This window comes from Antechinus flavipes, chromosome 2 (assembly GCF_016432865.1).
Source record: "Antechinus flavipes isolate AdamAnt ecotype Samford, QLD, Australia chromosome 2, AdamAnt_v2, whole genome shotgun sequence".
NCBI classification, from domain to species: domain Eukaryota; kingdom Metazoa; phylum Chordata; class Mammalia; order Dasyuromorphia; family Dasyuridae; genus Antechinus; species Antechinus flavipes.
Genome location: NC_067399.1, coordinates 497,056,955 through 497,071,437, shown reverse-complemented (window position 1 = coordinate 497,071,437; position 14,483 = coordinate 497,056,955). Strand labels below are relative to the sequence as shown.

The following is a 14,483-nucleotide window of genomic DNA, read 5'->3' as shown; positions in this document are numbered from 1 at the left end:
GTCATATATATTTTATCTTTACAATATCTCTTGCTATATCCCCCTCTTCCTACTGTCCTTTCAGTCATCATCCATCTTTACAAACCTTCCATGTTTGTAACCACAAACTCACAACTTCTCCCCACTTTTACTTTTCCATTCAGTCAGTCATCAAGTCATATCTTTTCTTCCTCCAAAATATCTTTTGTCTATATTTGTATTCCCTTCTCTCCACTTACATGACTGCTGTCCCAGTTCAAACTATCATTACATCTAGTATGGATCATTATAATAATAGCCTCTAAATGATCTTTCTCCTCTCTCATCTCTCTCTCAAATCTTCCCTTCCTCCTCCCAGCAAGCTGTTATCCATGTTGCTAGTAAAATATCTTACCAAAGCACAGTTCTGGTGATATAACTCCCCTGCAAAAAAATCTTCAGTGCTTCTTTGTTGCTTCAAGAATAAAACACAGTTTTATCAGCTTGGGATTCCCCCCCCCCCCCGTGTCCTTTATTTTTTTTAATAAAATTTTATTTTATCTCAATTATATGTAAAAACAACTTTTGGCATTATTTTTTAGAAAAGTTTTGAATTTCAAATTCTTTTTTCTCCATCCTCTTTGAGACAGTAAGCAACCTAATAAAGGTTATACATGTATGGTCATATCAATATTTCCATATTAGTCATTTTGTATAAGAAGACAAGAGGAAGGAAGGAAGAGTAAAACAAAGAGGTTGTTTCAGTCTATATTCAGACCAAATCAATTTTTTCTTTGGAGGTGGATAGCATTTTTCATCTTGAATCCTTTGATGTTGTCTTGGATCATTGTCTTTATGAAAAGAGCTAGCTCATTCATAGTTCTTCATTTTAAAATATTGCTGTTCCTGTGTATAGTGTTCTGGTTCTGCTCACTTCACTCAGCATCAATTCATGTAAGTCTTTCCAGATTTTTCTGAAATCTTCCTGCTCATCATTCAGCACAATAATATTCCATCACAATTTCGCAATTTGTTTAGCCCTTTCCCAATGGAAAGGGATTCCCTCAAATTCTAGTTCTTTGCTATCACAACAAGATAAGCTTGAGATACCTTAGTATCATCTCATTGCACAGGATTCCCATCTCTGCCCCCACTCCTCAGTTTTGTATCTTAAAATTCCTAGCTTTTTTCAGGGCTCAGATCAGATGGCGCTCTCAAATTATTTTATATTTATCTATCTGTGTACATAGTGTGCTCCCCCAGGACTATATATGCTGCTTAAAGGAAGGGGTGTATTTTTCATTTTTATCTTTGCATCCCCGAATCAGCCTAGTGCCTTCCACAAAATAAGGACTTTATTCGGGGGAAGGGTAAAGTTAAAAAAAAAAAAGAAACAATCTTGAAATATTTCCTTTGATATTTGTGTGTGTGCAGATATCCATTAATTGGGTCACTTAGTGAATCAATCAACAAATATTTCCAGGGTACCTACTCTGGGCAACCTGGAATTGTGCTAGATATAGGCGGGTAAGGGTGGGGGTTATTCCAAAGATGAGTGAAACCTTGTATTGGTTTACTGTCTAGTAGGAAAAATAAGATAAATAGCCCTATAAAAGTTCACTAATAACAGAAAGCCTCATGTGCTCAGTGTCAGATGAGACATAGAAATAAACAGGAAGTGTTACAGAAACTCAGGGAAGAGAAGCCCTGGGATGTTCAGGGAAGGTCTAGGAAGAGAAACAGTGGCCTGACTGACAGCCCCTCAATTGAAATCTTAGAGATACAAAAGGCCAGATATAAACAGAAGTCTGGAACAGAGGGTGTGGTTTAGGGGATTATGAGAGAGAAGAAACCTGGAGGGATTGTTAGGAAGGCCTTGAATCGTCTGACATGAGACTTCTGGGAATAGCCCTGTACGACATGGGCAGATCAGTCTACCCTCGGTGGGCCTCAGCCTCCTAATTGATAGAGTAAGCACTTGGGACTAGATGACCTGTGAGACTGCACTGAACACATTACCAGGTATTTAGTGGATGCTTAATAAATGCTTATTGACTTGTAGGAACTTGGCAAATCAGCCGATAATGATATCAAAGCCATGAGCTATTGTAAGGATCAAATGAGATAATATGGATAAAGCACTTTGTATACCTTAGAGCGCCATAACTATTAGCTATTATTGTTATTATTTTAATTATTATTAGCAGTTATATTCCAGGTTGGGTTTCATTTCTCTTGAGAATAATGAAATCCTCTGAACTCCAGTTCTTGACAGCAGAATTGTTGGCCCTCCAGCCTTTCCCTTAGTGACTTTTAGAGGCTAAACTGTAATTAGGGAAGATTATAGGTGCATCCTCATCCCCAAACAGCAACACAATGGAGAGAAGCAATTAAAATGCAAATTGGTGCCTGAGTTTCTGAGCTAGAACAGCAAAATACAAAGGGGGGGGACATATTCTGTAATTATACAGTACAATATACAGCTCTGACTTCCTTTAGACTGCTTTGTTCAGGTCTGGTGCTACTGTATAATGCCTTCCTGGCAATCCAGTGCACAGGAATAAAAGGGACAGCTAGACTGAACTGGGATTAAAAGCTTGGTGCCATTGAGTGAATTTGAGGAGCCATGATCTGTGCAGTTCACAACCTGCCTGATAAGGAGGATCAAGCCCAAATACATAAATCTCATTAACTTGGTATTGAATCAGAGAGGATAATTCCCTCTAATAAACTACCTTCTCAGTTTCCTATCCAGAAAGCTTCTGCTCTCACCCTGCCCTGCCATGGACAGTGGCCAGTGTGTTCGTGGTTGTGACTCATAGATGACAGAGCTGGAAGGGATCTTGAGACCACAGCTAGAAGGGACTTTGTGGCTAAGTGATCTGCACAAGTTCCACAGGCGGTGAAATCAGAGAGGAGATTTGAACCCAGGTCTTCTGGCTCCAGAACCAGGGAATTTTATACTGTGTTATAGAAAAGGATTTCAAAATACAAAATACTGAATACTGGCTAGAAGGACCCTGAACATAGACTGATAGAGTTGGTCAGTGTACTAAAATATAAAATGTCTGAGCTGCAAGGGCCTTTCTTTGGTAATTAGAACATCAGAACCTGAACAGCCTTTGGAACATCAAATATCAGGGCTTGAAGGAGCAGGAGCCTTGGAAATAGAATATAGAAGGGCCCTTGGAAGAGAGTGTTAGACCTCTGAAAGCCATTGGTATACAATGTCAGAAATGAAATGGGCTTAGAACTCAGAATGTAATTCAGAATGTCAGAACTAGAAAAGGACTTAAGAATTCAGAATGTCAGAGTAGAAGAGACCCTAGAATACAAGATGTTGGAGCTAGAATGGATCTCAAAACACAGAATGTCAGACTTTAGAACACAAGTTGTCAGAGCTAGAAAGGGCCTTAAAACACAGTGTCAAACCTGGAAGATTCCTTAGAATACAGCATGTTGGAGCTAGAATGGATCTTAAAACACAGAATATCAGACTTTAAAACACAAGATGTTGAAGCTAGAATGAACCTTAAAACACAGAATGTTAGAGATTTTAGAATAAAAGATGGTGAAGCAAGAAAGGCCTTAAAACATAGGATGATGGAACTAAAAGTGTGTCTTAGAACATAAACTGTCAGATCTAGAAGAGACCTTAAAACACAAAATGTTGGAACTAGAATGGACCTTAAAACATAGCATCAGAGCTAGAAGAGACCTTTAAATACAGCTTGTCAGAGCTAAAAAGGCTTAGAATAGAGAATGTCAGAGCTGGAAGAGACTTCAGAATGCAGAATATCAGAGCTAGAAAAGACCTTGGGATGTAGTAGCAGGGAAGGACTTTAGGATACAGAAGCACAGAGAATGGCAGGGCAGAAAGGAACCTTCCAGACTAATTAGTCCAACCCTCTCATTTTATAGAAGACAAAATTGAGGATCAGAGGAAGTGGAATAGGACTGATCATGCTCACAAAGCAAGTTAGTGGTGGAGCCGGAGTGAGAGTGATCAGGAAAGCACTGGGAAAAAGTTGCCAAGGTGGTCTTCCTCTCTGCTGGTGGATTCTGGCCATCTCTTTAATTGGGAGAAAAGCCGCCCAGAGCTGGGGACATAAACTTGTGACCCTCTCTCCTAACGGGAGGCTGCCTCTGCGGTCCTGTCCGGATCTGGGAGCTCGGACCCTGGCTGGGGGGGTGAGAATACCCTTCTGAGCTGAGGCTTAGCCATCATCGTCTTTTGTGTCTTGCAGCTGACAATGAGAACAACATCGCCTTCAACCAGCCGCGGTCGCCTCCGGCTGTCGTGGAGGAGAAGTGGAAGCCACAGCCTCAAAGGAACAGCACCAACAACAGTACGTAGTGAGGGTGGCTCTCTGGGGCCTCCGCCCCGTCCCGGGCTCTCTCGCCGCCCCGGCCTTGTACCTCTGCCCGTGGTGCGATGATACGGATAGAGCACTTTGTGGGCCTCAGAGCCATCACTATTATGATTTTTATCTTTAATTATGATCGGAAGTTTTCAAGCTGTCCCGCCTCGGAGAAGAGAGGCAGGAGAGGAAAAGGTGCACTTTATAGATGCAGAAACTGTGGCCCATTGAAGCCGATAGGTTTGGATCTTGAGTCAGGAAGCTCCCTGGCTGGATGACTCCGGCCAAGTCACTTCCCCTTTGTTTTCCCTCTGGAAAAATGAGCGTGTGAGAGAGGGATACTTTACCAGGAAGATGCTTCTTGTCTCCATTAGGGCTTTTTTTTTTTTTTAAGACTTTCCAGTTTTTCAGGTGTGGAGCCCAGTAGGAGGCTGATGTGGTAAAGTCTTCAGTCCATTCCCTCCTCTGTAAAATGGGGATCATGTGAGCACGGACCGCTCAAGGCTGTTGTGAGGATCAAAGGAGGGCATGGGGTAAAAGCACTTAGTGTGGGGCCTGGCACATAGTAGGTGCCAGGTAAGTGTGGGCCGTCATTTGTGTTTATGTCATGTGTAGGAAAGGAAATCGGCTTGCACTTGCCCCGAGGGTCCTGGGCGAGGACTAATCGCTCTCTGCTTTGTCCCCCCATCTCCGTAGCTTCCGTGAGCGGCTCGGCTCCCAACAGCACCATCCCAGAGAAGGAGCGGCAGAACATCGCGGAGCGGCTGCTGCGCGTGATGTGCGCGGACTTGGGCACGCTGAGCGTGGTGAGCGGGAAGGAGTTCCTCAAACTGGCGCAGACCCTGGTGGACAGCGGCGCCCGCTACGGCGCCTTCTCGGTCACCGAGATCCTCGGCAACTTCAACACGCTGGCCTTGAAACACTTGCCCCGGATGTACAACCAGGTGAAGGTGAAGGTCACCTGCGCGCTGGGCAGCAACGCCTGCCTGGGCATCGGCGTGACCTGCCACTCGCAGAGCATCGGCCCCGACTCCTGCTACATCCTCACGGCCTACCAGGCCGAGGGCAACCACATCAAGAGCTACGTCCTGGGCATCAAGGGCGTGGACATCCGGGACAGCGGGGACTTCGTGCACCACTGGGTCCAGAACGTGCTGTCCGAGTTCGTGATGTCCGAGATCAGGACGGTCTACGTCACGGACTGCCGGGTGAACTCGGCCGCCTTCTCCAAGGCCGGCATGTGCCTTCGCTGCTCGGCCTGTGCCTTGAACTCGGTGGTGCAGAGCGTGCTGAACAAGCGGACGCTGCAGGCCCGCAACATGCACGAGGTGATCGAGCTGCTGAACGTCTGCGAAGACCTGGCCGGCTCCACGGGCCTCTCCAAGGAGACCTTCGGCTCCCTGGAGGAGACCTCGCCCCCGCCCTGCTGGAACTCGGTGACCGACTCCCTGCTGCTGGTGCACGAGCGCTACGAGCAGATCTGCGAGTTCTACAGCCGCGCCAAGAAGATGAACCTCATCCAGAACCTGAACAAGCACCTCCTCAGCAACCTGGCCGCCATCCTGGCGCCCGTGAAGCAGGCCGTGATCGAGCTGAGCCACGAGAGCCGGCCCACCCTGCAGCTGGTGCTGCCCACCTACGTGAAGCTGGAGAAGCTCTTCACCTCCAAGGCCAACGACGCCGGGGTCGTCAGCAAGCTCTGCCACCTCTTCCTGGAGGCCCTGAAGGAGAACTTCAAGGTGCACTCGGCCCACAAGGTCGCCATGATCCTGGACCCCCAGCAGAAGCTGCGGCCCGTGCCGCCCTACCAGCACGAGGAGATCATCGGCAAGGTGTGTGAGCTCATCAACGAGGTGAAGGAGTCCTGGACGGAGGAAGCGGACTTCGAGCCCTCCTCCGCCAAGAAGCCCCGGGCCGCCGGCGAGACCGCCACCGCTCAGGAAGACGACCGGTTTGGGAAAAATGAAGTCTATGACTATTTGCAGGAACCTCTCTTCCAGTCCACCCCCGACCTCTTTCAGTACTGGTCCTGCGTGACCCAAAAGCATACGAAACTAGCCAAACTTGCCTTTTGGCTGCTCGCGGTGCCCGCCGTGGGGGCCAGGAGTGAGTGTGTAAATATGTGTGAGCAAGCACTTCTCATTAAAAGGAGGCGGCTTCTTAGCCCCGAAGACATGAACAAACTCATGTTTTTGAAGTCCAACATGCTTTAAAACTGTCTTTTAGTTTAAAAATAATAATAATAATAATAACTATAAAACACTGTCGCAATCAAAGAAAAGGAATTTAAGTTCTAAACACTGTGGACCTCATTATAAATGCCCCTGGAAACTTAAGTGCTTTTTCTATGTGTATATACATGAGTGTGTGTAGCGACACACGGGCGTGTATGTACATATGTACGTATACCATATGGATAAATACACATACATTGTGTATGGGAATATGTGGTTCGTGGGTCTCTTTGTGCAGACCGTGGAACCGCATACACACATACACATATATCCCCTGTGCTCATGGACACGTACCCGTGTGTACATGTTGCACTGCGTGGGGTATGCGAGGAAAAATGAGTGTATGTGAGAGAGGGAGTACTTTACCAGGAAAATGCTTCTTGTCTCCATCAGGGCTTTTTTTTTTTTTTTTTTTAAAACAGACTCTCCATGTTTTCAGGTGTGTAGACCAGTAGGAGGCTGATGTTGTAAAGTCTTCAGGCAGCTGAGATCTAAAAGTGACTTGAAGTTTCTTTGATTTCTCTTCCCTTTCCCCTTCAAACCTCTCTCTCCCTTTTCCCATCCCCTCCTCCCCCACCCTCTCCCCTCTGGGGCTGTCTTGCCATGGATATTTGAATCTGCATTAAGTGGACAATATCTGCACTGGACTTTGCTTTTCCAATTACCTTGTATATTTTCAGGGCATTGATCAGCCGCCTTCCTAACATCTGTCACATGTTATAAAGGCAGCTGCGTTCTAGAAACACACCTATCTCTCAGATCAGGAAAGGAGACATTATGGAAACAAATAGGATTTTTTGCTTTTTTAAAATATAAGATGGAGAAGAAAAATTTTCAGAAAAGTAGTTACTCTAGTAAACTGTCTCCATACCTTAGTTTTTTGAGGTTATTTTTTTTTAACATTTTAGTGGGTTTTAACCTTTCTTTAGTTTTTGTTTTTTTGTTTTTAAAGTTTGATTTTAGAACCCTCTAGGAGGCACTGAATGTCTGTAACTTATGTTTATGGTTTTTTTAAAAAATATATCTTTTCCCTTCCTCCCTTCCTTTTACCCCTTCTTCCCAAGTCACACTGTAAACTAGCTCATCTCCGTGGTGTAAGCGACAGCCTAACGTTTTACTAAGCCTTCCCTGTATAGTCCAGATCTCCAAAGGATGTATTCCTTCTGAAGGCATGGGGCGAGCGGGTTGGGGTGGGGGGTTGGGGCCTAACGATGCAGAGGATTCCATGATTTCACAAGCATAGCATCGCATCTGGTGGAAGCATGTGGCTTAGGATACTTTCTGAATGTAAGTGAAAAGCATATTCCCTCCTGGTTCGTTTTGCCTCATTCATCTCCAGGACCAGGAATGTCTAACTGAAATACCTATAGTGCATTACACTACTCATCACATCACTGAATTGTTCTAGCTCATTAGAGGCCTGTGAGTTGATCAGAGTTCCTGTCCAGTGGCATGTCAGACCCACAGCTTCCCCCTTGTCCTTGGCCCTGCTACCCAGAACCCTCAGAGCAGGGGGCGCAAGTTGGTCAGTCCCAGGGTTCCTGATGTTTGACTCAGAATCCCATTCCTACAAGGCAATAGAACTGGGTGCCCTGTGGGCCTCTACAGACTCCGTGCCAAAGTCCAGTGTCAGGGGATTTTGCCTTTAGGAGTGTATTTACGTTGAGGCTGGCTTGATTGCATCATTTTGGGGGTCCCTCCCAGTTGTGAAATTTTTATTTCTCTTCCCTACACATGGGGATTTGAGAGCTATGGACTCAGTGACGGGCGGTGACCTGTCTGGGCTGATCCTGGAGATGCCAGTTCTCCACTTGGTACCCTCATCCTCACTGGATAGAGATGGGCTGGAAAGGCTCAGAACTCTGTCTCTTGAGGCTTATGTACTGTATGGCCTTTGATCTGCATGTTTAAGGTAACCCTCCTGGGGTGTAGCCTTCCTCTGCTCATCTTTATTTTGGGAAGAGTTGAGGCTCTTGTTGGCCCTTTCAGAAAGTGACCCCAGATGGTTTTCCTACATGATTTGCCTTGTTTTCAAAGACAAATTCTAACAGCTTAGGTAAGGAATATCTACATCATCAATAACTTATGCATTACCCTATTTTACCATGAGATACCTCTGCAATCAAAGGCCTCATGCCATGAGGAGGAAAGTAGAAACCCTATCTACTTTTGTTTTTAATTGGTCTATAAGCAATTCTTGAATTCCCTCCTTCCCTGTGCCATCAGTAGTAGTGAGCTTGGTTAAAAGTTAGTGAGATCCTGAGAGCCCTAGGCCCAGATCATCATCTTTAGGGAAAGGAGGAATCACTTTGATTTACAGATTTTGTCTCTGCAACCTTCCCTAATCTTCCCATCCATATTTAAAAAGGAAAAATCATCAAGGTGATTGATGGTTTCTGCATCTGAGTTAATTGTATCATTTTGTTAAAAGGAGATGATGATCTGGGAGAGCACAGTGGGAGGGATTTTGCTGTATTTTTTCCCTCCCAAGTTGCTCCTGTGTATGATTTACTGTACCCAGGGAAATGAACTTTGTATGTGATTCTTAGACAAGTGTTTGGCCCCTACCACTATGAAGCTTAGAAACTGTACTGCGATGAAAATGTTTATTTTTAAATTCAAAGTAAACAACCAGTCTTACCTCGTTTTTGCCTGATCCCCTGCTTTCCCTCACCAACATCCAGGGATTGGACTGTCCCCTCTCATTCTTGAGATTTTAAGTGAATTCCACTTTGTATTTTTTTTTCCTTTCTTGGGAAGCTTACTGCTTCTTGTAAACTTAGTCTCCAAAGGGCTGTGAAAGGGGAACAATTCATTAATAGGTTTGGTGAAGATTTCTTTCTTCTTCCCTCTGCTTCCCCAGAAATTGGCACTGGGAACTGGAGAGACCTTGACAAGAGTCTCTTGGCTAGAGTTCTCATGCAAGACAAATGCCATTACAAAGAATTGCATGTCACAGCCAGAAAATAGCCATGGCCTAGCCAATCCCTCCCCATTCCCAACCCCCATCCTTTTCTTAGTCTCAGCAATATTCAGTTGTTCCAGATTTTAACACAGCCAAAGAATTTGGACAACTCCTTTAGCATTCAGTCGCTAGCACAGCATTTGACCTGTCATAGGAGTTTTGTGATCTTGGGGATTGATGAGATGTCTCTCGCTTGACCACAGGGCCTGAAGGACAACATCTAAAGTGAAATTGTTCTCAGGTCCTCCACAGAATGGTACCTGTGGTTTGAAAAGGACAGTTCTTACAGAACCTCTGAATCTCCAGGATAAAAAATGTTCTGTGCCTGTTTTGTTTTATAGAAATATAAAACTCCCAGGTGAGGGATAGTGGTCCAGCATTTCCATCCTCATCCCCTTTCTCTCTCTTTGCCAACAAGGTTGCTCTGGGTACCTCTTCCTCTCCACTATCTAGGAGTTTACCACCTGTAAAGCAATCCTGAAGCATTATTTCCTTCTTTCCTGAGAGACGCTAGTAGGGACCAGTCTGTAAGACACCCAAATGAGAGGAATGTAGGTCATTATGCTGTTCTTCATTTCTCATGCTGGTGAGGCAAAGAAAGCGTGTAGGCTTCCAGAATAGTGACAGGGGGACTACAGTGGCCACCCACACTAGACCACCTGGGCATTTCCATCGGAGAAGCACCACGTGTCCCTTTTTGTCCCACAACTTTCTGCTTCTGCTCTGTCTCTCAGAAGCACTCTGTGTCCACCTCATTGCATTACCGTCTTAGTCAGCTGTGGGTATTGCTGCTCTGACTGGGCAAGAAAGGATGAGGTTCTTGGTGGGGTGGGCCAGAGGCCCTTCTTCATTGTGAAAGTCCCTACCTAGGGTGGACTCCTACCGAGAGAGCTCTTAAAATTTATGTCATTCACCTTTAGGAAGAAACACAATTTCAGGGAATACCTTCAGCTAGGACACTAAACCCCTCCCTGTTCTTGTGAATTGGTATTATTCCCTTATTCTTTTACCTTGGGAAAGTTTTGGTATGTTCAGCCAAGTCAGCTCCCTTTTAAATGACTCAAGGAGTCCTCATGGAGGGATAGGGGAAGAAGGGGATGTAGGGGTGGATGATCATTGTGAGCGTCTCTGTGAGTGACAAAATAGAACCCTCCAATCCCAGTCTCCTGAGAGACAGAGAAGGGGCCCAGCCATAAATGCCCCTGGGCTCCATCTTTGGGGTCCAGCCTTAGGAGGCAGGAGAGTAGGTCAGTTCTTCATAGTTCTGAGTCTGGGAAAGCAGGCTTCTGGAGAGAAACACAAAAAGCTGAGTGTACCTGATGGGCAGACACAGAGCGAACAGGGAGAATCCTGGAGATGGGTCGGACATGAATAAAAGCCAGCGAGAGTTGGCTCCTGTGGAGCAGCAAAGAAAGTTGGGGCAACTTGATGGGATGCTGCTCTGTAGAAAGACAGGCTTTCTTTCTAAGGAAATGGCCATAATTCAAAGCATCTTAACTGCTCTGTCAGTTGCTTTGAACCCAACTAGACAGAACCTCTACCCCATCCCCATTTTCCCCCAAAAATAATTAGGCTGTGATTTTTTAACATTTGTTTCTGTCTCAAATAGCTGCTGTGTTCTCATCTCTGGGGAAATTTCTGAAGGATGAGACTTAGGGTTTGAGGAGAATCTCCTGCCTGTCTACCAGGCCAGGAGCTGGCTGCTAGATCCTCCCCTCCACTACTCCCCACCTCCCATTGCCTGGGAATCAAAACCAAGAAATTTTGTTCAGTTTTTCCTGCAACCTTGAGGCTCGTGGTCCCAGAGGAGGCCCAAGCCAACCCCGTGCCACCAGCCTTGTCCTGAAAGAAACATGGGTCATTCTGAATGAGCAAGTCTAATAAGTTAGCTGGCCTGCCCTCCTCTCCTTCCCTCTGCTCAATCCTCATCTGTGACGGTAGCATTTGTTTGCTAGGCCAGGTATGGTAAACCAATGATTTAGCATGTTTGTCCTGGAGTTTCCTTCCCCCTAATTTTAATTGTTTTTAGGGTTTTGTTTGGGTTTGGAGTTGAGGTTTGGGGAATGGTTGGATTTTTTCACATTGTTTTTGATTTTTGTTTGTTTTACTTGTTGGTTTTGTTTGCAGAACTATTATTGCTAGAGCCCTGGGTTCAGCAGAAGGAGTTCCAGGTTTGCCTTGAGGTGCAGGGCTCACTCTCTTACTTGCTAAGAGTGTCAAATTGTGGTGTAGGCAGCTGCATGAAGATAGTTACTGTTCTTTTCCCTTGGTCATAATGAAAAACCAAGTTGTGTTCATCTTTGTTATTGAAGGAGGAAGATATGATAGATTTGTCATTGGGTATTCACATCACTGTTCAAACGTGGGTCCCCTGCCCACTCATCTGCTAGGGAACCCAACCCACCCACCCATCCAAGGGACACAGGACAGATCATGTCCTAATGGGCAACTTACTTTTTTTTTATAACCAAAGTTCCTTAAATTTGGGGCATGGCCTAGCCTCGTGTAAAACCTCAGGGGTCTCAGATTCCTTCGGTGCTTTCTGAAATCCAAGCTGGCTGGTAACCAACAAGAGAAAAGACCGGCTGTACTAGGGGTCTGGGGGGAGAAGGGCAAGAAGGAGAGGCAAGGGACCTTTCTCCTGGGCATCCTCCCTCCGTGGGAGCTAAGGGCATTCCCTAAGAGAGAAAGGTTAGGAGAATCTGTGCAAAGAAGGCTAGGGGAAACCCACTGACCCGTGGGGTGGGAAAGTCAAGGTGCAAACCCACTTGGACAAATGTCAGGAAAACCTTTTATATAACAACCCAAGTAAAACTATTTTTGGAAAAGTTTTTGTTGCTGTCACTATTGTCGGTGTTCCTTCCCCTATGACCTCTGTTGGAGTTGAATTATGAGTCATTCATAATCAGGTCAAGCCCATGACCAACTGTTCTCCCTCTCTCTCCTGCTCCCTTCCCTCAGTAACTGTGGGTATCCATCTTCCTTTCTCTTTCTGTAGATAACAGACGTTCTAGGCAATACCATAGACACACCTGAGGGTGTGTCTTTCTCTGTGAGTGTAAGAAACTCAAGTCATCTTTAAAAAAAAAAAAAAAAGAAAAAGAAAAAGAAAAAAAGAGAAAATACAAAAATATAAAAAAACAAAAAAAAAACAAAATATCTTTTTTAGGCCAGAGTTTTCTACAGGTATTAATGAATATTTTTCTTAATCCTTATAAGTTTTATGTGTTTAATATTTCTTAATACCGGTAGCATTAATTTATACTTTTGTAGCAACACAATATTTTTATAAACGGCCAACGCTTGGCTATGTCTTCATGAGGGGAATGCACAGGGCAACCCATGGGGGCCCTGTGTACCGTGTACTGTATTTAAAAAAAATAAAAATAAAAGGTTACCTAATGTCACACTTGCTGTGTTAATAAACAAAAGAAATTGTTTGAAGTCTCCTGTATTGTTGGTGTGGATCAAGTGACTCTCTAGAGAGCCAAATTGCACGATTGAGTTCCCAGTTCTCATTGTGATATTTAAACGCTTGGGGCCAGCTCAAGGGTTTAGGGTTTTTCTGTTTGTTTGTTGGATTTTGTTTTTTAGGTTTTTTTTCTTTTGGTTTATTGTGTTTGTTTCGTTTTGTTCTCCTTAAACGTTACGGTTCTGTTTTCCCTTTTTGCAGCCAAAAACGTTTAGTGCTGTTTGAAATATAGACTGATATCAGATGGAGGGGGAGGGGGGAAGATTTTTAGAAAAAAATTACGAAAGAAAAGAAAAGGTTAAAAAAAAAAAAAAAAAAAAAAAAAAAAGGAAATTGAGCCGTGTCAATGTTGCTGTTTTTAACCAGTCTGTTGCTGTCGGAAAGCGGGGCATTTCCAGTGAGAAAAGGAGCAGTTCCCATTTTCCGTTCTTTATCTGTAAGCCAAAAGCCCTTGTCCAGAATTCAGTGACCCTGCTTTGAGATGGGTCTCAAGCGTTCCTACAAGTTTCTTTTCCAGTGGCTGATGCCAAGGTGGAAAGACATACTGTAACTGTTAGAAAGGATCAGTTGCTTAATGATTTTCATGTCAGTGTTGTATTTATGGTTTTACAATAAAACGACCTTTAGGAAAATGGCTGCATCTGGTGCTGTGGTTTGTTTCTAAAATGCCAGTGATGGTGTCAGGTCTGGGAGATGTTGCTGAGATGGAGGCTTCTCAGAGGAGGCTAGCCAGGAGGGAGAGGACAGCCTGCAAACCCCAGTGTGCCAGAGGGAGATGAAGGGGCTGGGGCTGGGATTGGAGAATTCACCCATAGTGGAGGTAGCCCCTATGAGGCTGGTGCTCCAGGCCCAGCCCCTTTTCCCCTACACCATAGGGAGTATGTAAGTTTCAAAGCTAAGGCCTCTGATTCCAAATTTGCTGTGTGACACCTTCTCCCAGCCCATTTCACAGATAAAGAAACGGATGTTCACAAAGGTTACATGATTTGTCCAAAGTAACTAACAACCAAGTGGCAGAATCAGGGCTAATAGAGTTAAGTTATAAAGCATATGGTTTGTGGGAGAATATTCTGATAGCTGATAGGAGTGTGCCTGGGGATTCCTGCTCCAGGGAAGGCAGAGGTCCTGTGCTCAAGGAGCTTTCATGTGTTAAACCATTTGGGTTGTACACCAAGATCAACATGAACATGGTGGTTGGGAGGACAGAACCCTTTCTCCCTTCCTCCTCTCTCTGTTCTTTTGGCTTTCTCCCCCTCCCCCAGCCTATCTTCTCCCCTCTTTTCTTTTTTCCCTCCTCCCTCTATTCCTTACCCTTTCTTCTCTTCCTCTGTTTCTCCCTTCTTCCTTCCTTCCCTCCCAGCAATGATGTGGATTGCTTCCTAGAATTCCCCTTATTCCAGCAGAGGTTAGCTCATCACTTGCTGAGGGTGCTACTGGCAAGTTCTATCTATGAAAAGAAAGTTGTACTAGATCAGAGGGCCACATGCATAGGG

General features: G+C 44.9%; 1 protein-coding gene across 1 annotated transcript in view; it reads left to right on the top strand.

Annotated features, from left to right (window-relative positions):
• Positions 1-13,622, top strand: part of ZNF618 (zinc finger protein 618) — a 114,972-nt gene extending 101,350 nt beyond the window's left edge. Inside the window, exons 13-14 of the mRNA XM_051979976.1 lie at positions 4,206-4,307; positions 5,016-13,622. Coding sequence (XP_051835936.1) covers positions 4,206-4,307; positions 5,016-6,532 — 1,619 coding nt within the window. The 3' untranslated portion in view covers positions 6,533-13,622. The remainder of the gene's footprint in view (positions 1-4,205; positions 4,308-5,015) is intronic.
• The last annotated feature ends 861 nt before the right edge of the window (positions 13,623-14,483 follow it).